This window comes from Hippocampus bargibanti, linkage group LG11 (assembly GCF_051943395.1).
Source record: "Hippocampus bargibanti isolate YZ-2025 linkage group LG11, ASM5194339v1, whole genome shotgun sequence".
NCBI classification, from domain to species: domain Eukaryota; kingdom Metazoa; phylum Chordata; class Actinopteri; order Syngnathiformes; family Syngnathidae; genus Hippocampus; species Hippocampus bargibanti.
In genome coordinates this window covers 10,512,608-10,536,118 of record NC_142744.1, presented here as the reverse complement: position 1 = coordinate 10,536,118, position 23,511 = coordinate 10,512,608, and the positions used below count along the sequence as shown (strand labels likewise).

General features: G+C 40.6%; 3 protein-coding genes across 3 annotated transcripts; all 3 read left to right on the top strand.

Annotated features, from left to right (window-relative positions):
- The first annotated feature begins 26 nt into the window (after positions 1-26).
- Positions 27-3,967, top strand: dcun1d1 (DCN1, defective in cullin neddylation 1, domain containing 1 (S. cerevisiae)). The gene is made up of 7 exons (XM_089008604.1): positions 27-104; positions 1,514-1,727; positions 1,867-2,035; positions 2,179-2,309; positions 2,404-2,486; positions 2,730-2,826; positions 3,368-3,967. Exons 1-7 carry the CDS (start codon positions 102-104, stop codon positions 3,442-3,444), a joined length of 774 nt encoding a protein of 257 aa, XP_088864730.1. The 5' UTR covers positions 27-101; the 3' UTR covers positions 3,445-3,967.
- Positions 3,968-4,107: 140 nt separating this feature from the next.
- On the top strand, positions 4,108-13,992 carry LOC148891516 (coiled-coil domain-containing protein 39-like). The gene is made up of 19 exons (XM_089008602.1): positions 4,108-4,541; positions 4,736-4,855; positions 4,941-5,087; positions 5,182-5,340; positions 5,417-5,509; positions 5,581-5,709; positions 5,786-5,977; positions 6,171-6,274; positions 6,354-6,486; positions 7,184-7,378; positions 7,475-7,642; positions 7,711-7,848; positions 8,117-8,325; positions 8,822-8,951; positions 9,038-9,197; positions 9,579-9,685; positions 10,468-10,629; positions 11,835-11,914; positions 13,029-13,992. The coding sequence occupies exons 1-19, from the start codon at positions 4,443-4,445 to the stop codon at positions 13,123-13,125; spliced, it is 2,622 nt and encodes an 873-aa protein (XP_088864728.1). The 5' UTR covers positions 4,108-4,442; the 3' UTR covers positions 13,126-13,992.
- Positions 13,993-14,201: 209 nt separating this feature from the next.
- Positions 14,202-21,140, top strand: LOC148891515 (coiled-coil domain-containing protein 39-like). The gene is made up of 20 exons (XM_089008302.1): positions 14,202-14,407; positions 14,562-14,681; positions 14,782-14,928; positions 15,009-15,167; positions 15,232-15,324; positions 15,407-15,535; positions 15,630-15,821; positions 16,918-17,021; positions 17,106-17,238; positions 17,344-17,538; positions 17,622-17,786; positions 17,863-18,000; positions 18,141-18,349; positions 18,449-18,581; positions 19,366-19,525; positions 19,616-19,722; positions 20,126-20,266; positions 20,389-20,568; positions 20,663-20,751; positions 20,961-21,140. Exons 1-20 carry the CDS (start codon positions 14,309-14,311, stop codon positions 21,115-21,117), a joined length of 2,850 nt encoding a protein of 949 aa, XP_088864428.1. The 5' UTR covers positions 14,202-14,308; the 3' UTR covers positions 21,118-21,140.
- The last annotated feature ends 2,371 nt before the right edge of the window (positions 21,141-23,511 follow it).

The following is a 23,511-nucleotide window of genomic DNA, read 5'->3' as shown; positions in this document are numbered from 1 at the left end:
TTTATTTTGAACTGAAGAACCGGAAACTTACTTGTTTCTGTCATAACTTTACTAGCTTGAGCCAGCTGGATGGGAGGAAAGGGAGCCAAGCAAAGACAAACATGGTAAGAAACGTTACTTCTTACCTCAGTGTACAGCGGTAAATATCAATAATCACGACAACGCGGTCCTTGTAGTCGACAGAAATACGTAATTGCCCGAAACAGACCTTCTAGGTCCCACCAATACGCAATTAGGCGCGTTAGCATGCGCTACCTAGCTGAAGGTATTGAGGCCAACTCGTCCATTTAGCTAGCCAAGCTGCTGAAGGGGTTTGATGCCAAGTGATCAGGGGAAATGACACCCCCGTGGTGTTGTCGACCTGCTCTTGGCGAAATGTTTCCTTCCCCAAACAAATGGCAGCAAGCGGATAATCAGTTGGTCACAGTTGTCAGACCGCGTTCTAGCGTCTGATTACTGAAATGTGTAGGCTCTTGGGATGTTATGGGGCTATTTAAGTCAATCTGGCAGTTTGCTTCAGATCTAAGATTGTTTAGGGCAGCTGTATCCAAAAATCAACCTTTCCCATTGAAACTAATTGAAATGTCAAATATCCCCTGCAATAGTAACAATGAAAAGGAGCTCTGTCGATGCAAAAGCATCATAAAACAGCACGTAAAGAAATAAACGGGTTTTATGAAGTGTAACTAAGAGATCAGAACAATTGATCAAACGTAAATCAACATCAAGTTTTAGAATATAGTTTTGAAAAAAAGACGTGACTGTTTGGTATGCATATTTGTAAATATCTATGTGTACTCCATGTACTCACATTACGTTTAGAGTGTTTAAAAATTACAGTTCATGTATTTCCCTAAACTCACTTCGTAAAACATGAACTACTGAACTGAAAAAGCCACAGATTCGTTTGCATTACCGTCCTAATCTGATTTATGACAGAGTAGCCTGGTTGGATTACGATTAGCATGAAACTGAGTGACCAAATGTAATGACGAAACTCCCACCGGAGCAGCTCAGTGGGAATAAAAAGTCTGAATCTAATGGAATTTTATTCATCATTAAAGGGGTTGTGTAAAAAGAGTTCGGACAAAACAGCCAGGCCCTGTCATGTCTGCACATGCCCTGTCTTGATAGTGCCGGTGTCGTTTACATGTTTAAAAATGGCAACGTCCTATTAGAGCTTGTCTCCGATTGGAGAACTTGTTTTGAACTACTCAGATTTTTTAAACAAGATATTGAATTAGTAAAACTGTTGAAATAATCACTAATACTGTGGAAAATAATTTACATAGTTGTGATTCATTTAGCGGGGACATGTAGAATGTATGTCAAAGGATCTTGAAATGAAATATTTTTTTTGTGATATTGGGTGGGGGTGGGGAGCCACAATTAGTTATTCTTCAAAATTGATAAAACCAAAGTAATTACTTTACGGACCGCAGTAGTTGTGTGCTGGCTGTGTGCTTTTTAGGGTGTCTCGTAATTGTGTTGTTTGTTTTTTCCCGTTTTGCAGAACAAGCTGAAGTCCTCACAGAAGGATAAAATTCGCCAGTTTATGATTTTCACACAATCCAATGAGAAGACCGCATTGGTGTGTCTATCACAACATGACTGGAAACTAGAGGTAGCCACCGACAAATTTTTCCAAAACCCAGAGCTCTACGTTTGCAGTTTAAAAGGGGCTTTGGACAAGAAAAAGCTTGAGCAACTGTACAACAGATATCGAGGTACTACTTTGAACCAATATATTCAGTGTATTATCCTGTTGTGGGTTGGAGAAGATTGATCCCAGATTGCTATGCTGAAATCTTTATTGACGTAATCATTATGGATACTCCCTTCCCCTTCCCGCACCTTTTCATTCAGACCCTCATGATGACAACAAGATCGGCATAGAAGGTATCCAGCAGTTTTGCGACGACCTCGGTTTGGACCCCGCCAGTATAAGCGTTCTCCTCATCGCTTGGAAGTTTAGGGCCGCGACGCAGTGCGAGTTCTCGAAACAGGAGTTTATGGATGGCATGGCAGAGCAAGGGTGAGACTGTGGGATTGAAATCGAGTCAGCAAAGTCGAAAAATTGAAAACCTGAGTCAGATTCTTGTTGGCTTCCTGTCATCTGGCGACATTGTGGTCCAACTGAGACTGTACGTGATCATCGACTGTCTTGTGTTTCCTCAGGTGCGACAGTATAGACAAGCTAAAAGCTCAGTTGCCCAAGATGGAGCAGGAGTTAAAAGATCAAGGAAGATTTAAGGACTTTTACCAGTTTACATTTAATTTTGCAAAGAATCCCGGCCAGAAAGGTTTAGGTAACGCGACTGCGACACACCAAATGATGTGCTTTAATCCGCTTTTGATAATCTTTATTTTAACCCACCCCTTTCTTTTGATTTGTTCTTCTAGATTTAGAAATGGCTATTGCTTATTGGAATTTAGTATTGGACGGAAGATTCAAGTTTCTCGACCTATGGAAAACATTTTTAGTTGTAAGTTCGCCGCATTGGTTCCCAAGATGCTCTTTAGCATTTTTCCTTTCTCCTTCCATACGTTTAAAGGGCACTGTCACATCAGACGAATGCACTTGGATCTGCGGTTGAACTCCAACCAAAATGTCACCGGAAATATCGTGGTCATCTTCAAATTTTTAAAGCAATCTTACTGAAGCCTCATGGAAGTTCTTGCTCATCGATCGCTTTCTTTGGCCTGACTCTGCCATTTTGATATTGCAGGAGCACCACAAAAGATCGATTCCCAAGGATACGTGGAACCTGCTGTTGGACTTTAGTACCATGATCACAGATGACATGTCCAATTATGACGAAGAAGGTTCGTACCACCTTTCCATTAGGAAAGAAAAGGTTTCCGTTTTCGGCATGGCTACTCTCGGGAAAGCCATGAAGTGTCGTGGGATTTAGAAGCCTCTAGTGTCATTCGATGGTACAGATCGTGCTGGCTTGACCTGCGAGCTAAATGCATTTCGTCACCACACTTCTAACTCAAATCATCTTTCCCCATTGAAGTGAATGGAAATGCCATTAATCCATTCCAGCGTCCTCAATACATGTCTCCAAGCCCCAAAAAAATTGTTTTTACAAATAAAAATTGCACTTAAAACAAACAAAAAAACAGATCATATCAACATCAAGACAGTATATTTTGGTGAAACAAAACCTACTGCAAGCTTTGAAGCTTGGTTTTTGACTCCTACGAAATTCAGTTATGGCTTCAGACGGTTCCATGAGTCTTTCATGCACCATATAGTTCATATGTAGTAACCGCTGTAACCGCATATGTTGAAAGAGACAAAACATATTTCATTTTCACCAAAGAAGCATCCTGGCCTCACCAATGTTTTTCGTTCCATCAGGAGCCTGGCCTGTACTCATCGACGACTTTGTGGAGTTTGCACGACCGCACGTCGGGACAAAAAGTACTGCAGTTTAAGTTCCTTTCCACAGCCCACGCAGACAAGAGAAAAGAACACGTGGCCCACGCTGAGCTGACAACTGCATTGCCTTTTCAATCCTCAGGACTGAAATATTTTACACAGCAGAGACTTTATAGAAACACGTGCGTGAGTGTGTTCGTGTATGTACAAGACGGATATAAAAATAATGCATATGACTTTGTCGGTCAGCTCGTGGTGGTTTGGGGGCGCTTTTAACGACAGTATTGGGATTTTTTGGGGGGGGGTGGGGCGGGGGTGCCCAAGCCAAAGGAGGAGCGGCACCATCTTAGTTTTGGGATGTATTTGGGATCCGCTACAGTGTCAACAAACACACTTTGGAACTGTAATGTCAACTTTCTTTCATAATAATAATTTTTAATTTGACTTCGTAGTGGCATCCCAATTTTTATTTGATGATACATCTGTGACTATTTCATTTATAGCCTGTTTATTTTTTTCTTTACGATCAATGCTGTTTCTTTGAATCTGAAATAAATGTTTCTTTTTGGTATCTTTGAACCTCCTGGCCCCCAATTGGCCAATTCATGTGTGGCGATGACTTTTTATAGCTTGTACTTGAGCACATTTCAGAATCTGTTTAACGTTTACTCAAGGACATGAATTAATTTTACTATGGGTTACTTTTTGCACCAAATATCTCTTTAAGTTGAAGTATAAAATGTGAACACTGCTGCCTCGTCCCCCCAATCACCTGTCATGGTTGCTATGCGACCTGCCAAATGTTGTCATAAAGCGCTCCCTATAAATATTGCCTTTCAAACGATGCATATCTCTGGTGCCATCGTCAATCACCGTGACTACGACGTCAACACAAATATGTCGTACGTTCAATCAGTCCAGGGAGATTGGGGGGGGGGGTAAATTCAGATTTTGATGTGACGAGTCAGTTGTATCCGTGTACACTTTAAACGGTCGCATCAGCCAACAAAAGAAATCTTGACTGATATTGAAACCTGACTTGCAGTAAATAAAGATGGCCGCATTTGCAGCCAGAGTGTTATCCGAGATGGGCTGGGAGCAGCACTACGCCCTCCCGGTGCTCAACACTGAAAACAAGGCTTTAATAGATGAGGTAAGTATGTCCCATGTGGAACAATTGTCTTTTCTTTTTGGGAGAATTATTACAAAACGTGCCTGCGGCTAGCCAGCATATTATCTGTACGACTCTTGATTTATTTTTGCTTGGTGCAGAAATGCGAAACAGCAATGCACTGGAGTAAATTGTCGGGAATGCCATGACTCCACACTTGTTCTCTGATTTTTCAGATATGTGACATAAAGAGGAAGATCTTGAAAGTAAAACACAAACGGCAGATGAATGAAGACAAAAAGCAATTGGGAACTGACTGCTTGAAAAATGCCAGAAAGGAGCTGGAAATCACAGAGGTCGGTTTGATTAAAAAAAAAAAAAAAAAAAAAACTTCTTTTGGGGAATTGGCTCAATGGTCCCTCCCATCCATTCCTCCCATAGGCTCTGTGCAAGGCCAAAGACAGAGAAGAAAAACTGGAAATAGACCTTATCGCCATTGCCGAGAGAGAAACGGGCCGCCTGGTGCAAGACAATACGCGGATAGAAAACGATCTCCACAACTTGTCAGAAAAGATCAAAACTTTTGAGGTGGATTGTTTCGTTTTGATTTGAAATCTCACCATAAACTTGCTAAAATACGATGACTAACATTTTGCCCCCCTCCCCGTCCCCTGATACTCAGAACAACATCGTCAAGGCCAAACAGAAGGTGGAGCAATTTCGGGTGCAAATGAACTGGGATCAGCAGGCCTTGAATTCCTTTTTGGAGGAATCAACCATAAAAGATGATGATATGATGGCCATCATGAAATATTCGCATCAGGATGAGCAGAGGATCAAGGTTTTTGCCAAATTGGCGCCACATGTTTATTTTCTCCGTCGTTTCCTCAACTGCGCTGAAATTCTCTATCTTGCAGTCACTGACTTTGGCCATTGAGAGGATGACGGTGGAGGGCAATAAAAAGCACAAAGGACTTGACAAAGAAATGACAGAAACTTTAGCAGCACAGGTGCAGAAACAAATGAAACACTTGAAAGAAACGGGAAAGGAAGTTGAGGACCGTCCATGTTTTCTTTGCAGATCGCTTTGGATAAGACGACAGTAAATTTGCAGCAGGCTCACGTGGAAACGGAGCAGATCATCCACCAGTGGGAAAACACCATCCAGCAGATGAAACAAAGAGACAGTGAAATGCACCAGAGCGCTGTGGTAAACTCACTTTTCGATTGAACGACGTCGACAAACAAAATGCGAGCGTAACTCGACGCTGTCTCCGTCGTGCTAGCGACTGGCTGAGGCCAACCAAGTCATCAGGGAACGGAACGACACCTTGACGGAAATGAGACACTTGCAGGATTCGCAGATCAACGACAACAAAGACAAAGAGAAGAAATTAGCCGCAACCAATCGACAAACTGCAAAACTGCGAATGGACCTTAAGCAGCATGAGAGAAATTACCTCGAGATGCAGGATGAGGTAAGGCGTGCGGGTCTGAGACTTTGATGCCACGACTGAGTGCCAAGGCGGATTTGATTGACATGTCAATAATGTATGGTGTGAAATTTGATTGGCCAAAAATGTCCAAATTCCTATCCACAAAAACATCTCTAGATAACTAAATACATTTTATTGTTGACAAAATGAACAATGTTTACCCTCACATCTGCAGCTGAAAAACTGCAAAGCCATCATGGATAGAACGACCTCCAACGTGCATTCGATGAAGTGCCACATACGCAGGGCAGAGGAAAACATCCAGAAAAACAATGAAAAGTCAGTCCCGACTGCATAGGCATGCTGTCTCGTGCCAAAAACCCTGAAGAGCAATGATCCGACATCTTGTTTCTTGCAGACTGAATCACACTGGAGCTCAAAACACTGCCCTTCAAGCTAAGCTGATTTCGGTTACCCAGAATGCAGTGAGTGAGAAGGAGAGAGCTGCCCAGATGGAGAATTTCCTCAAGGAAGAGCAACAGGCCATCAAGGTGGGACCCTCTACATTTTTCTTTCTTCATGACAAGTTTTTTTAAAGAGTTCAGTCTTCTTGTGCCAGTCCCAAGCCCGGATAAATACAGAGGGTTGTGTCAGGAAGGGCATCTGACGTAAAAGCTTGGCCAAAACAGACATGCGAATCAAACTTCTGAAGATGGAGGACACAGATTCGCCGTGTCGGCCCTTTGAAGGGAAAAGCCGAAAGGAAAAGAAGAAGAATCAATGGAACCGAACCATATTAAAACATCTTTTTGTATTGAAAAAGAAAGAAATGTTATATACACATTCATCGCACTGGATTAAAAAAAACAAAATTTGAGGCTCTAATGTGTTTTATTAAATTGCACATTTTAATTGTATGTTTAAAAAAATTTGCTATGAAAATCACACCACTCGAGGGAGCTCATGTATCACTAGTTGTACTTAATATCTTCAATCAAACGTATAACCGACATGAAGTTTAAATCGCGTTTGACTAGTTCTTGATAGAAGTGAAGTAAACGCATATTTGGGGTTGGTATGTGACATAAGAAGGTAGTTTTGCAAAAATATCCTTTGGGGTTTGGGCTGATACGAATTCATGGCACGCTAACTCATTTCAATGGGGAGCGATGATTTGGTTTTCAAAAATGTTATATCTAAATGGCGCCACTTTTATTTGCCGCTCACCATGTCGCCTTTGTTTACCAGGAGCTGGACAACCAGCTATGTGAACGCGGCAAGGAGCTTGTCCGCTGCAAGCAGCATGGGGAGGATTACAAGAAAAAAGAAAAGAATTATATGGCGCATTTGTTGCGGAGCAAATGCATCATCAACACGTTGGAATGTCAGCTCAAGAGGCAGGAGGAGTATTTACTCAAACAGATGATGATTATGAATGAAAAGGTAGCCATACCTAAAAATATATACATGTATATATCCACCAAAAACTACCTCCCCCCCAGCTGCTTGCTTTCCTCCCCTTTTTTTCTTCTGCATTAGGACTCCCAGTTAATCATTTTAGATAAAAAGCTAGCCCGGTTGCAAGGTGTTGTCGGCGATTCCGATGAAAAGGTGGCGATGGAATTGAAGATCACAGAGATGCTCAATTCCCTCGAGGAGAAGAAGAAGGCAGCCAGTAAGATCCTCATCAAAATCAAGGAGTCCGAGGTAAGACAGCGGCACTGGAGAATGTGCCAATCTTCACAAAAGATGACATTTCTTTTTGTCCGTGGCAGGAGGACGTTCGCTATTTGAGGAAAGAGCGAGAGAATTCTGCTACTCAGAAGAAGGAGCTGTCCATTCAAGTAGCGGAACTGAAGCTGATCAATAATAATGTTGAGAAAGAGCTGAAGAGAATCAGGCTCAAGAAACAGGTCGCTGATCTATGGATATCACATTGAACTTCCTTCTGAATGAGTGCGAACAGGGCAAATTGATCATAGCTGCTAGAGATTCACATCTAAGACCTTGGAGGGGCGGGAGGAGAGTCACATAACACCGTGAAATGGCAAATTGGTACAAATTCGCTTCAGGGGTTCTCATTTTTGTTGCCAGTGGTAAAGACATTAGACCCCCCCCCCCCCCCTTCAAAAAAAAAGAAAACACCTAGATATTTAATAACGCCTAGCGTCCTTTCCACAGGAGCATATCGTGGAGCAGAATATCTCAAAGCTGGAGGTGAGGCGGAAGCGGGATCTCCTGTTCAACAAAGCCAACAGCGTGGTGTCTTTGGAGAAAAGACAACTGAATGTAAAGAAAGCAATTCACGAGAGGCAGGAGGAGATCCGAGTCTATAGTCAAATGCTCAATCAGCAGCTGAGGACCACAGAGCAGGAGAGACAGAAAATCAGGTAATAATAAAAAAACTACAATATAAACGCTCCCAAACTTGCGAACGGGCTACTTTCCGAACAGTCGTTCCGAAGGTAAATTTGTTCGTAAGTTGCTTCAGTGATATATTTTGTATGAAAGGTATGTTTATAGCTTCTATAAGTATGTTTAAGGTTTATATAAGTATGTACAAGGCTTGTATAAGTCACCTGTATTGGTTTGTACTAATGTCAAAGTTCTTACGCTGGAGATACGTTTACACACTCGGGCACTGTGACGAATATATATTGCCATATATATATATATATATATATATATATATATATATATATATATATATATATATATATATATATATATATATATATATATATATATATATATATATATACACACACACATAGGAAATGTTGAAACAGAACTATACAAAGTCCAACAATAGAGCCTCAAAAAATATACAGAAAAATATACGGCAACTGAAGCAGCATTTCTTTTCTTAATTGTCATCCTCCCTAGTATGGAACTGAATATAAAAGTGTCCAAAATTGAAGCCACAAAGAAGCATTACGAGGTTGTGACCTTTACAATGGCTGCAGAAGAAGATGACGAGGATGCTGTCAAATCCCAAGCTCACTACATTGCCAAGGTGAGAAGAAGGGAAACACATCCGATGATATCGTATTCGGCATTTTTTTCTGCCGCCGTCACAAAGATACGACTCCTTTCCACTAGGCCGCGCTCGAGAAAGCCGAACTCAAGCAGCGGGAAGAGTGCCTAAATACCAAAATCCGCAAGGCCCAGCAAGAAAATAAAGCTCTGGAGAACACAACCATGTTATTCCATATCAGCAACACCGGCTTTCACACAACAGTCGTTAAAGCAAAAGAAGCCAGTATGTAAACTTGACTGTGACAATTGTGTGTCAATCGGTAGATGTGGTGTGTTATTCTGCCACCTGGTGTCAAAGGCTAACACCCCCCCCCCCCCCCAAAAAAAAAAAAAAAAAAAAAAACGGCACAATATCCATTGGAATGAAGAAAAAAAATCTAATCGCCATTTCTGTTTTGGGTAACTTCTACCAGTGAAATGTGCATTTTTTATATATATTTTTTAACACAGACAAAAATATTGATATTTCAGAGGGGGGGGGGGGTCCTTTGGATTCAGACAATTGTCGTTCATTATGCTACGAGTGTTGAGATCTCTTATTTATAAGCGTGGCAGTAAAAAAATTGAGAAAAAGATAAATAATCAATATGTCTTTCCACATCAGCTCCAGATTATCAGGAAAAGTTCAAGCTTGAAGCCCAGCTGCAAGGAGCCGAGGAAATGTTGGTATCCAAAAGGAAGTTAGCCAAAAAGCTGCGAGAGGACCTACAGGCAAGTCACTCTTATTAAGTCATCTTATGAGAGGATTTTGTAGGATTTATCAAACAGCTTTATGTATGATGAAAACCTTTTTTAAGAAGGGTCGGTAAGGTGATAAAGTTGCCTTTTCCATTGTTTGATGTTGAATAGGAACGTGAGTTGATCAAACTCTCTAGTTTCTAACTATAGAGTAGAGAAAAAAGGCCTGCTGTGAAAAGAAACACATCAAGGTGAATTTTGACGCTACTTACTTTTGTAGCACCTGAAACTATAAAACGCGCAGCAATGAAAGAAAAGGTGTTTGATTGCAAAATAATTATTTCCTGAAAAACAACACTGAAATGCTAGTGTGAGGCTTTTTTCTTTTTAATGTTAATGTTTTTATAACAATTCGATATTCCCTTTATGAAATGTGACACAGTTCTACTACTGTACCTAAATGCAACAAATGCTCTTACATATACAGTAAATATAAAATGACTTGGTTCAAGTGTGACATACCAAAACATGTTGAACTTCCAAAGCATTGGCATTTTTCTTGCTCACATTTGTCATGACAAATCGAGATTCATTTGATCTTATCAATTAAGTGACCTTGACAGTTTTGAAAGGGACTTATAAATGAAATGTTTTATTATTATTAACAGCCCGATAGATCACAAATCTAAAATTATGTGACGCTGCCCTATAGTGGCATCTGTTCTTCATTACAGTTATGTCAAATCTTCAATTTCTCAAACAAGCTGACCGCGACCTTCTACTTCTTTTAGCATTTTTCTCCTGTTTTCTCTTAGGAAATTAACAGTGCCTTGAAGAATCGACTACAAGCCAAGCAGGATTTGGAGAAGGAAGTTATGCAAATAATGGAATTTAATGATTCTGTCAATGGCATGCTATTTGCTGCCACCAAGTACAAACCTCATCTTAAATCGGTGCTGGTGCAATACTTTCAGCAGGTTGGGATTCTTCACAGCGTTTCATGTTTGTCATTAATGATGTAAAGCGATGGAGAGCGGTGATGGCCAACAACTGCGTGGATTCCAATTGCGGCGAAAAATATTTATTGAATACAAAAAAAATATTCTTGTTCATTAATCTATGCCAGCGATGTAATGTCAACGTTCTTCCACTAGATGGCAGAGCGGTGCAGTTTAAAATCTGGACATCTGACCCAAATAATTTGTTTGCGTTCACCTAAACTAGTCCGCATTTCACACTAGTTGCAAAACTTTTAAAGGACAACCGACGTCTCCGGACAAGTTGTGTCCATAATTTGTAAAATGGCTTCAAATGACCTACTGAGCGTATTTTAAAAAGATTCCACCGCACATAGCTATATTTTATGTTTTAAGACTCGCACTGAATATTCAGGAAGTCTTGTTTTTGAGTTGGTGACGAGACCGTACGTGACGTCACTAAAGGAACGCCCCACACCGAAAAAAAGACACATTGTAGCAGTCCTTCCATCACGTCAATGTACTTTGCTGTATTGTTTGGTCTGAAAACCTTGTATTGCACCCAAAAGCCACCAGCAGAGGGTGTCCAAGCTCCATATAAGGAATTTATCAGCCTGAGGAAACGGAGGTGGCCACAGGAGGTCGCTATTTTGTGCCTCTTTTCTGGTGATCCGTTTCACCCCAATGTTGCCTCAAAATGGCTTGGAATAAATTCTTTAATCGATTGCGAACATGTATGCTTTCCTCTTCCGAACTATTTGAATCATTCATAACTGGAGGTGTAACAAGAAAGCATATTCTCCGAATCTGAAGCCATTGTTTTGAGTCTCCAGAAATGCAAGACGTCTTGGCGTGATGTCACTAACTGGGGGCGGGACTTTCTGAAAACGCCCAATTCGGAGCTCAATTTTTTGCAGATTTTGGACACTTTAAGTCATTTTTATTGGTGTTTTGCATTTGAATAAAAATATCATACTGCATGTTTTGGGTATTTTGGATGCTATCAAACGTTTTTCTGATGTCAGTTAAGAAACAAAAAAGTGACGTTGGTTATCCTTTAAGTAAATCGAAACGCAAATCATTCTTTTGATCGTGATACTTTTTACTCACATTGGTGGCATGTAAAATGTGCATCGAGATTGGGAAACACTAATGTCGTTGATATTATAGGGATGGAATAATGCTTACGTGTGTGCTTCTTTCAGGCCAGCTTGCCTTTTCCCAGTCATACTGTTTCCGGTGTGAGTCGAAGGTCCAATCTTGTCAGCAGCTCTCTCTCTGCAAGGTGAAACAATTTCTTCATTTGAAAAAAAAAAATAATGGACATGTTGTACAAAAACATATATATATATATATATATATATATATACAGTAAAGTCTCGTTATATCGATATAACCGGGACTATCGATATATCCGACCATGTTTGCATGTAATTTTCTCCGTGCGTGCATAGAAATAGTATCGATATAACCGGGACTATCGATATGTCCGATATCGATATAACGAGACTTTACTGTATATACAGTAAAGTCTCGTAAATACAGTAAAGTCTGTATACAGTAAAGTCTCGTTATATCGATATCGGATATATCGATAGTCCCGGTTATATCGATACTATTTCTATGCACGCACGGAGAAAATTACATGCAAACAAGGTCGGATATATCGATAGTCCCGGTTATATCGATATTTTTCAGACTCCCTTGAATATCGATATAACGAGACTTTACTATATATATATATATATATATATATATATATATATATATATATATATATATATATATATATATATATATATATGTATATATATATATATATGTATTTGCTGTCCAGTTATACATTGATTTATGAGGCATCGCTTTGTTGATATTTTGCTTGAGCCCAAAATTTTTACTACATCATAAGTGAGTTTTTGATAAGACACTGCTTGGGTTAAGTGGGGGGATGAATGGGACAATGAACTCATTCACTGCCATTCCCAAATTTATTCAGGAATTGAAAAGCATGATGTGGATCGCCAATTCCGAATTTGTTCGGGTTTTGGTTTTTCTTCCACGAGGGGGCAGCATTTGCCTTTTGCACAGCCACCCCCCATTTCAAGCTCATATACCTCCAGATCCATATAACTTAGGAATTAACTATTTTTTTCTGATGAAGAGAGACTCACATTTGTTACGCTTAATTGAACATTTATGTAGTTCTAAAAGTCAATATTCTGTGGGTCCTGCAATTGGAGTGAAAATGACAAAGGCGAGTTAAGGTACAAGCTTGGCCATGGAACAAATCCTATTAGTAAGTCAAGGTACCACGATATTCACATTTACGTATGGGTGTCTTTAATTATATTTAAAACAACTTCTGGGTTTATAACTCTCATCTTTCATCGCTATCATAGGTGTGCTGCGTTCTCAGCCAGCAGCCAGAAGCCCTCCGAAGAGCCGGAACCTCCTGTGAATGTGAAGACCGTGATCCTGGGTCAAGATCTTCCCTAGCAGTTTTGAGTTTGTGAACTTTGCATTGGATGTTTGTTTGTTTGTTTGTTTTTTGCACACAAGTGAAAAGGCAGACTATTGGATTATTTTTTTAATACAGCTGACATATTAAAAGGGCAATAGTATACTGTAGTCTTTTTAGATCAGCTACTTTGAGTGCCATGTAAAATGACATATTTTCCCCTCGTAGTGGCTTCTCAAGCTAAAATATGCGAGTTTATTTGACTGGAAATGAAATTAGGGAGTTCTTTGGAATCTGCAACATTAACTCATTCACTGCCATTCACAAATTTATTCAGGAGTTGAAAATATGACATAGAGCTTCTTTTCCTTTCGTCTTTTCCCTTCAGGGGTCGTAGAGTGCCATTCCCAAATTTGTTCGGGTTTTGTTTGTTCATACTTGGGTGCCAATAAAGCGCTGGCTATGGCCTCTGGCAATGTTTTTTTCTTTTCAATGTTAGTGCTTTGTTCCAGCTTCAGCTTTTAAAGCGCATTATAAACAAATATGTATGTATTGCATTGTATTTTGGACAGCTGCCCACATTTCAAGCTCATATAACTCCAGACCCATATAAGTTGGTAATTAACTCTTCTTTTCTGATGAAAGAAGAGAGTTCAAGGTTTCTAACGCCGTATTGAATGTTTATGTAGTCCTATAACTCAATATTCTGTGGATCCTGGAATTCAAGTGACAATGACAAAAACCCTGGCACTGATGTGTGGACACATTTTGCACATCTGGCAATGAACGAGTTAAATTCGGGGGAAAAAATGACTTAATAATTGAATAGGGTAACCTGTTCCGCTTTTTAACGTGCTCAAGTCCATATTTTACCATTGTTTACAAATAAAGCAACAATTACAGTGCATCCGTTGTCCTGTGAGTCATTGACCAATTTTGCCAATAATAACAAGGAAAAATGCAGCAATTTTGTAAATTGTTGACTAAAAAGGTCGCATTTGGACTTTTAATTTTGCTGCCTGCTCTCTCCTGGTGCTCATCATTGAGGAGGGGAAAAAAAAAGAAGCCTGAATGGTTGCTAGGAGCGACTTAACAACAAACGGCAGCCCTCACGGCTTACAGCAAGAAACTACGGATAGTAACGCAGCAAGAAAAGAAAAATTACAATCCGAGCGCTCAAATTAGATCTCCATTTTGGGTGTGACTTGCGATTGATGTGCAATGTTGAGTGCCGCTTTGGCAGTTTTTCCAGAGATGAGTTGGGAGGAATGTTACGCTGTTCCCGGGGCCAATGTTGAAAACAAGGCTTTCATTGAAGAGGTGAGAGTTTTATTGACGAAATATACCACAATTGCTGTATTGTTTATTTTGTAATCATTTACGGGATTAACGAAGTGGCTTAGTAATAAAAGATGTATTTGAATGTGGGCAAAATTGTTACCACAATTCAAGTCATGTGATTACATCTTTGCAGATCCTCAAGAAGAGGAAAGAACTATCACAATTGAAAAGCAGGAGAGAAAATCATAAGGACCAAAGACAACTGGCAACGGAATTCCTGAAACATGTTGAAGCAGAGCTGCAAAATTTGGAAGTACTGTTTTAACCCCCCCCCCAACAGACATAATGCACAGAAGATGTTTATATGCAAACGGTCATATTTATAGTATATATTGTGTGGTTATCGTGCCAAGGCCCTTTGTAAAGCCAAAGAGAGAGAAGCAGATATGGAGAAGCACTTCACCGCCGTAGCCCAGAGAGAAATTGGCCACCTGGCGCAGGAAACTGCTCAGATCCAAAATGAGCTTCGATCGTTGGCTGAGAGGAAGAACATACTTGAGGTTCATCAATTTCCAACCGTTTCCTTTTCGATATCAAATTGCAAGTGCCCCGCCACATTTTTTTTTTCATGCGTCGTCAGAATCACATCTTCAAGGCCAAACAGAAGCTGGAGCGCTTTCGCACTCAAATGAACTGGGACCAGCGGGCCTTGGATTCTTTTTTGGAGGAGTCTGCACGAAAAGAGGACGACGTGATGGCCATCGTCAAGTATTCGCAGCAGGATGAACAGAGGATCAAGGTGATGAGAAGAACTTGTATTTGAAGGCTTCGGAAAGTAATAATATTTCCTGGCGATCTCACAGGGCCTCACTTTGGCCATCGAGAGGACAACGCAGGAGGCCAATAAGAAGCGCAAAGCACTTGACATGCAAATCACTGAAAACTTATCTGCACAGGTACGACACGGCAAAAATGTGCATATTTTTTGTCATGATAGCCAGTGTCGGTCGATTATAACCATCCCATTGTTCTTGTCAGATTGCTTTAGACAAGACGACGGAACATTTGAGGCAGGCTCATCGGGAAACTGAGAAAATCATCCAACGGTGGGAAAACACCATACAACAGATGAAACAACGAGATGCTGATACACAACACTGGGCTGTGGTAACCAAACAAGCAAATACGTCCAACACAACGTGAACATCGTCTGGGTTTTTCCTGATGATAGATAACAAGAGTCCATCCATCATTATGACAGAAACTCGCAGACACCAACCGGCTCATCAGGGAAAAGAATGGCACGTTGATAGAAATGAAGCACATGTATGACTCACAGACGAATGACAACAAGGAAAAAGAGAGGAATTTAACCACAGCCAATCGTCTCGCTGCAAAACTGCGGCAGGAACTGAAGGAGCATGAGAAGAATTCTATGGAGTTGAAGAATGAGGTAAACATTTTCTGAGCCGAAATGTAAACATCATCGCAGTGAACCTCTACGAAAATTTTGCCGAGATCGCTGGGCGACAGAAAAATTAACCCTGAGATGCTTTGGTGTTTCCAATCTTATATTTGACACAGATTTATATAAATACATAAATAAAAAAACAAACACACATACAAAGAAATACATATGTGTTGAAGTTCGGAGATATTACTTTTTTTTAATTTTGAAAACAAATCTTGAAAAGTTGACTTGATTTTCTGATCCAAATTTTTTTAATTGTCCTGTGTCATGATTTGACGTCCACTCCGCAAAAAAATATTGATGGTGGCAAAGCATCTTTTCAATTTAGCCAAGACTTGATTAACTCATTAACTGCCAGACATTTGCAAAAAAATGTGTCCACTCCTGTGTCAGGGTTTTTGTCATTTTCACTGAAATTCCAGGACCCACAGAATATTGAGTTTTAGGACTACATAAACATTCAATGCATTGTAAGAAACTTTAGATTTTCTTCTTTCAGAAAAATCTAGTTAATTCCTAAATTATATGGGCTTGAAATGGGGGAAGATGTACAAAACGCAAATGCTGCCCCCGCGTGGAAGGGAAAAACATTGCCAGCCGTCTGCCTGGCGCTTTATCGGCACCCCTGCAAAAAAAATGGCATTCCACGTCCAATTTTTAATTCCCGAATAAGTTAGGGAATGGCAGTGAATGAGTTAAGTTCCATCACTTTATATATATATATATATATATACACACCAACCACCCTTTGCTTTGCTGTGCCAAAATGCACCAAATGAATCAATCAGAGCATAATTTGTCATCCGTAGACACTTTTGTTGAATATGCATCACCAAACTCTCTCTCTCTCTCTCTCTCTCTCTCTCTCTCTCTCTCTCTCTCTCTCTCTCTCTCTCTCTCTCTCTCTCTCTCTCTCTCTCTCTCTCTCTCTCTCTCTCTCTCTCTCTCTCTATATATATATATATATATATATATATATATATATATATATATATATATATATATATATATATATATATATGCGCGCACGCAGCATTTGAACTAAACTGTGTATTTGACTTGTTTGGCACATTTGCAGCAAAGAAGCTGTAAAACCTCACTGGATAAAACAGCTTCCACCGTGGAGTCAATGAAGTCCCACACGGCCAGGCTCAAAGATCAAATTCAGAAAAACAACATCAAGTCAGTCACATTTCGTTTGTTCTTTATAAATGCAAGACATCGTAGGGACTGAGCAACAAGTTCTTTCTTCATGTCTGATCGTAGACTTAAGCAAGCCTTGAGCCAAAATTCGGCCCTGGAGGAGAAGCTGCAAGCTGTGACGCAAAATGCTCTGAGCGAGAAAGACAAAGCGGCCCAAATGGAACAGTTCCTCACAGATGAGGAGCAAGCCATTAAGGTGATCGGTTATAAATGAAGGACAAATATTGCCGGATATGTGCTGATGTTACACAAATATTTCTCAAAAAGGCCTTTAAAAAAATCTTTTTTACTTTTATACAAGGAGTTGGACGTCCAACTGCGTGACTGCAGAGAGGAGCTCTTCCGTTCTAAGCAGCAACTTGACAACTTAAAGAGAATGGAGAAGGACTCTTTGGCACAAGAGTTATGGAGCAAATCCACCATAGGCGGTTTGGAACGAAAGCTCAGAAAACAGGAGAAGCATTTGAGGAGGCAACAGATGATCCTGAGTGAAAAAGTAGGCTGAAACTGATTTCTAATTAAATGTGACCACTCGGGTTGCAGGTCTTCTTCTTTTTTTTTGGCATGCTTGTGTTGTAGGACTTCCAGATCGTTTTCCTGGAGAAGAAGCTTGCTCGACTGCACGGCGTTCACGACTCGGATGAGAAGCAATTGTTAGAAATGAAGATCGTTGAACTGACCAAAGCCCTCAATGAGATGACAAAGACGTCCAGCAAGATCATCAACGCAATCAAAGAATCTGAAGTAAGCTTGAAAATATTCGATTATTTTCGCCCATCTTGAACCCAATCGTTACCGTTGCATATTTTCGCATTGACAGAGTGATATTCGCTATTTGAGAAAAGAGAATGACAAGTCGGCAGCCGAGAAGGAAGAACTCTTCAAGAAAGTTGAAGAGTTGAAGCTAATCAACAATAATACTGAAAAAGAGCTGAAGCGACTTGGCCTCAATCAGAAGGTACTGGGAGAGTCACAGAAAGGCACCCGAAAAGTAATTCCTTAGAAATTGGGCATGGCTCAAACACATGGCAGATCAATTTGATGCCTTGTCGATCTCGGCCTAGCTGCGTCAACATGCACAATGTCGCTCCTCATCAGGAACAGCTCGTGGAGCGGAACATTTTCAAGCTCGAGGTGAAGCGCAAGAGGGATCTTCTGTTCGACAAAGCCAATGGCGTGCTCTCGTTAGAGAAAAGACAACTGAATATGAAGAAAGCCATCCAAGGGAGGCAAGAGGAGATAAAAATCTACAGTCAAATGCTTAGCCAGGAGCTGAAGACCACTGAGCAGGAGAGACAGAAAATCAGGTGAAACGTCAACTGCCGTTTTCATTTTTATCAGTGCTCCTTTCTAATTTCAGGCGGTGTTCACGCAGCAGAAATCCAATCAATTGTGATTCTTCGCAGCGCTGACCTGAACAGAAAATTGTCCAAAATTGACGCCATGAAGAAACATTTTGAAGTGGTGACCTTTTCAATGGCATCCCCTGGAGAGGATGAGGAAGATGCGGTGAAGTGTCAAGCTCGCTACATTGCTAAGGTGAGACCACTTTTTCGATGGGGTGGGGGGAACCCAGTGGCGGGCGGCGGATATTATTAGACCTTCAGTAGTGCTACGTCTGAATCAATCCAGACTGAATAAAGTGTGATGTTACTACATGTCCACTTGAGGGCACCATTAACCAGAAATTAACTGACCGACCTTTCTGATGTCCATTTTTTCTTGAAAAGTCCATCTTGGAAATGGCTTTAACAGTGTATCTGCAACCAAATCCATTTCTTCTTCCTCAGCCATTGTGGGTTGACAAAACCGCTATTAAATCAACATAAAAATGCTTGCTACAGATGCGCTTATCAGTCGCGGCTAGTGATAATATGATTGGCTAGTGACAAGCCAATCATGTGACGAGCCAATCATAGTTTGTGAAAACAGACGTTTCCAGCAGGCTTTGGTTGCCAACTCGAACTCTGATTGGTTAAAGCAACAGTTTCGTCAACATTGATTTTTATGCTCCAGGGCCCGCAGAACTGACTGTGAAGGCGTCCAGGTAGATTTCTGACCCTGGTAACAAATGATGGCTGAAATGTAATTGGTTAAATGCCTAAATATGAAAACCCATGTCTGGAAGCAGCGCCACACAGGAAATGTAATCAAATGAAGCTGAAAGACAAATTGGAATTATTTAAAAAGACTTTATGGACAAAATATAATTAATTAGTCTGTGATTCAGCTATTTTTAGGCCAGCGGAGAAGGCCTTGCAGGCCCTGACGGCCCGAAAACCACCTGTGTAACAATATTGCATTTTCCCCCTCTCACCACAAGGCAGCGCTACAGAGAGCAGAACTGACAGAGCGGGCTGAATGTCTCACTGCCAAAATACGCAAAGCCGAGCAAGAAAATAAAGCTCTGCAGAACACGACGCTGCTGTTCAACGTCAGCAATTCAGGATTCCAAGCGTCGGTCGCCAAAGCGAAAGAATCCAGTCAGTCAACATCATCAAATTAATTTAAGGAATAGCTTCCAGGCCGTCTTCGTTGGATGATTTGTGGACCACTCATGATTCTTTTGTCAGGTCCAGAATACCAAGAAAGAATCAAGATGGAAGAGCAGCTACGTTTGCTTGAAGGGACGCTGAAGTACAAAAGAAGACATGTTGGAGAGCTTCAGCAAGACCAAATGGTGAACAATATAAACTGGATTTAGTCAAGAAGGGTATGGGGTTGTTGGTGGGTAAGGGAAGTGGCAGCAAAATAGGCCAAAATCCAGATCCCGTCGGTTGAGGCAGACGAAATGAATATTAGGTGGGGGTTCACAAAATAAATGTTAAAATAAATTGTCGTTTTAGATCGCGATAGTTATTGATTGTAAGGGGAACCCTGAAGCAGGAACATCATCTTTCTAATTCGATCCATTTGATGGACGCTGATGAGAATAAAAATCAGTGGGCTGACCTTTAGCATTTTTTTTAAAAATTATTATTCTTGCAATTCCATTTTGTCTCCTTCATTTCATTTTTGTGTTAGTTTTCTGAGTCAAAAAAAGAACTGACTTCTGTCCTTTTGGCCTTTCATGGTTTGTTTAGGAATTGAACACCACCTTGGACAGTGTCCTGCGGGCGAAACAGGTGGAGAACCATAAGATCGAACACACACAGTCCCTCATCAGCAAATTGAATCGTGAGGTTGCCTCTCAGCAGGAAAAGATTAACAGAGCCACAAAACAGGTTGGATGTCGTGACCGATTTCTGTTTTTTCTGTGCCACCGTTCATTCCGTTAACAGGGCAAGAAGTTCTCTTTAACATACCAGAAATATTCTTTTCACATTTTTTTTCTCTGATGTCCCAGTGCGCTAAACTAACACAAAAGATTCGCTCCTCAAGAAACACCAAGTCCGAGACTTTTGAGGAGAAGGACGTCAAACTGAGACAGTTAAAAGATTTAGACAGGAATGTCAACAAGATGCTACATGACGCCATGAAGGACAGACCTGATCTCAGATCAGTATTGGAAATGTACTTTCTACAGGTGAACCTGAGCTTTACGGTTTGTTTAATTACAACAAATAAATAAACATGAATCTTAAAAAATAATAATACTTTTGAATTCCTTTGTCTCTCAGAGCAACTTGTCTTTTCCTTCACCTCCATCCACATCCAGCAGCTACCGAAGCTCCAAGAACAATTCAGCCCGCATCTCCACCTCTGCCAGGTCAGACACATATTTTTGTAGAGCAAAGTGGAGTCTATCTTTGCGTATGTTTGTCGTGTTTATTTTGGTGGGGGGTATTTTCCTCAACTCGCAAAGGTGGAAGAGGGCGTTTGCGCTATTGTGCACTGTTGTGGCATTAAATGCAGCTAACTCCTGACAGATTTGAAATTAATTGTCAATGTCTAAATGTACCGTTCTCTAACATGCAGGTCTTCAGCTTCTTCGGCCAGCAGACGCAGCACCCCTGCCCCTCATTCTTCTTTAGTGAAGACTGTTGACCTCAGTCTGGATCTACCTGTTCCCTCCTCTCCTTTTTCAGGCAGTCGGGGCTCTAGCTCAGCAAGCAGCAACTTGAAGAATCCATAGTATAATACTATGCTGGGGTTTCATGCTATCAAAAAAAAAAATCATTTCAATTTTTTTCCACATTTAATGTGAAATACAAACTATACAACTCATTTGAAAAGAAAAAAAGGAAACATTTCACAGATATAACACAGATATAACTCAAACATATGGTGGAAAATATTTCAAATAATTGAGATTTATCACTCTTTTTAAACTCGTTCACGAGTTTATTTGGAAATGGAAAAGCATTCTGTGGAGCGCTATTCCCAAATTTGTTCGGCCTTTGTTTTTTTTCTTGCGGGCGTGTGGGTGGGAGGGCTGTGTTCCAAGCTTTGTTCAGACCTCTGGAAATGTTTTTTACTCCCACAAGGGGGCAGCATTTGCCTTTTGTAGAGCCGCCCCCACTTTCAATGTAGTTGACCCTACAACCAAGTAAGCTCAAAATAAACTTTTTTTTTCTGAAGAAAGAAGAAAGTCTAAGGTTTATTACACGACATTGAATGTTTATGAAGTCCTAAAACTCAATAGTGGGTGGGTTCTGAAATTTTAGTGAAAATGACAAAAACCCTGGCACTGGAGTGGGCACATTTTTGCACATCGTCTGGCAGTGAATGTGTTAATCACTTTTTTTAAACACAAAAACCTGACTTCAACAGGGGTTCATAGACTTTTTATATCCACTATGAGTTATTTGAGTCTCGTTTCTACTCAAACTTAGAAAGAACATCCATCGATCCATCCATTTTCCGTACCGCTTATTCCTCATTAGGGTCGCGGGGGTTGATGGAGCCTATCTCAGCTGTCTTTGGGCACGAGGCGGGGGACACCCTGAATTGGTTGCCAGCCAATCGCAGGGCACACAAAGACGTACAACAGTCACTCTCACACTCACACCTAAGGACAATTTGGAGTGGTCAATCTGCCTATCATGCATGTTTTTGGAGTGTGGGAGGAAACCGGAGGACCCAGAGAAAACCCAGGCGTGTCCGGGACAGAACATGCCAACTCCACACAGGGAGGCCGGATCGGGACGCGAACGGGCGACCTCTGCACTGTGAAGCCGGTGTGCTAACCACTCGACTACCGGGCAGCCTAGAAAGAACATAATCGAATCAAATGTATTTACATGTACAGTATATTCCTCACATACCTTGCGGGGGTGGCACAGACCAGCCTGAAATGGAGGCAACATTTAACACGTAATACGATGCTGTAAACCTAATTATAAAAACATGAGCCCATTTGATAAGATAAAGTAGTGCAATAAGACACCTTTTGGAGAAGTGGAGCTTTCTCAAAGCCTGGCTTGGCTGGTCAATGGCAAAATCTCCGTAGCGAACAGTTACATAGCTTTTAAGCTCTTTTCGGCGCCCACTGTTAAAACCCTCGAAACAACGGAAATTTAACCAATAAATCACCAAGAAATTGTCATAACTTTCAACTTCTGAATTAATTCGTAACGGTTTCACACATGAAAAGGGGCAGGAATGTGTATCAAAGGTATGAACGTGAATTATTACGGTGAGATGAGAAAAAAATCAAACCTGCTCGCGCGTCATTTGTCACAGAAGTGATTCCCTGAGAACATATCAATTTTGGGGAGCTTTTAAATGGTGAATTGAAGATTGAAGCCCTCCAAAAAGTCAAAACATTGATATTTAATCTCAAGAGTCTTGTAATATTTTTGAGACCCGAGCACCTGTGATGTCATTTTCCGTCGTCACTAACTGGCAAAATGGCTGTTCCCAGAGATGGTTAAAATGGATAGATGTCGTTGTTTGATTCATTCATTACCTTTATTGTATTTATTTGTATTTTGCATTTTTTATTTTTGCTGTGCAGATATCAGATATGCTGCTGAGAATTGCGCACCTGTGATGTGATTTTTGTCGTCACGAACTGGCAAAATGCTTCCAGAGACTGTTAAAAAAGGTAGATTTCGCTGTTTGATTCATTCATCACCTTTATTTTATTTCTTTTTATTTTGTATTTTTTTTTCTGTAGAGATATCAGATATGCTGCTGAGAATTGCCTTCGGATTTTAAAACCTCCGTGATACCTTTTATTGTTAGCACGAATGTCACATTTGACCCCATCTGGAAGAATTCATAAAGCTGAAACACAAAAAAAAAGTTTTATAGCATCTAAAATACCCAAAACACGCAGTATGATATTTTTATTCAAATGCAAAACACCAATAAAAATGACTTAAAGTGTCCAAAATCTGCAAAAAAAATTGAGCTGCGAATTGGGCATTTTCAGAAAGTCCCGCCCCCACTTCGCGACGTCACGCCAATACGTCTTGCATTGCTGGAGAATCAAAACAATGGCTTCAGATTCGGAGAATATGCTTTCTTGTTCCACCTCCAGTTATGACTATGATTTAAATAGTTCTGAAGAGGAAAGCATACA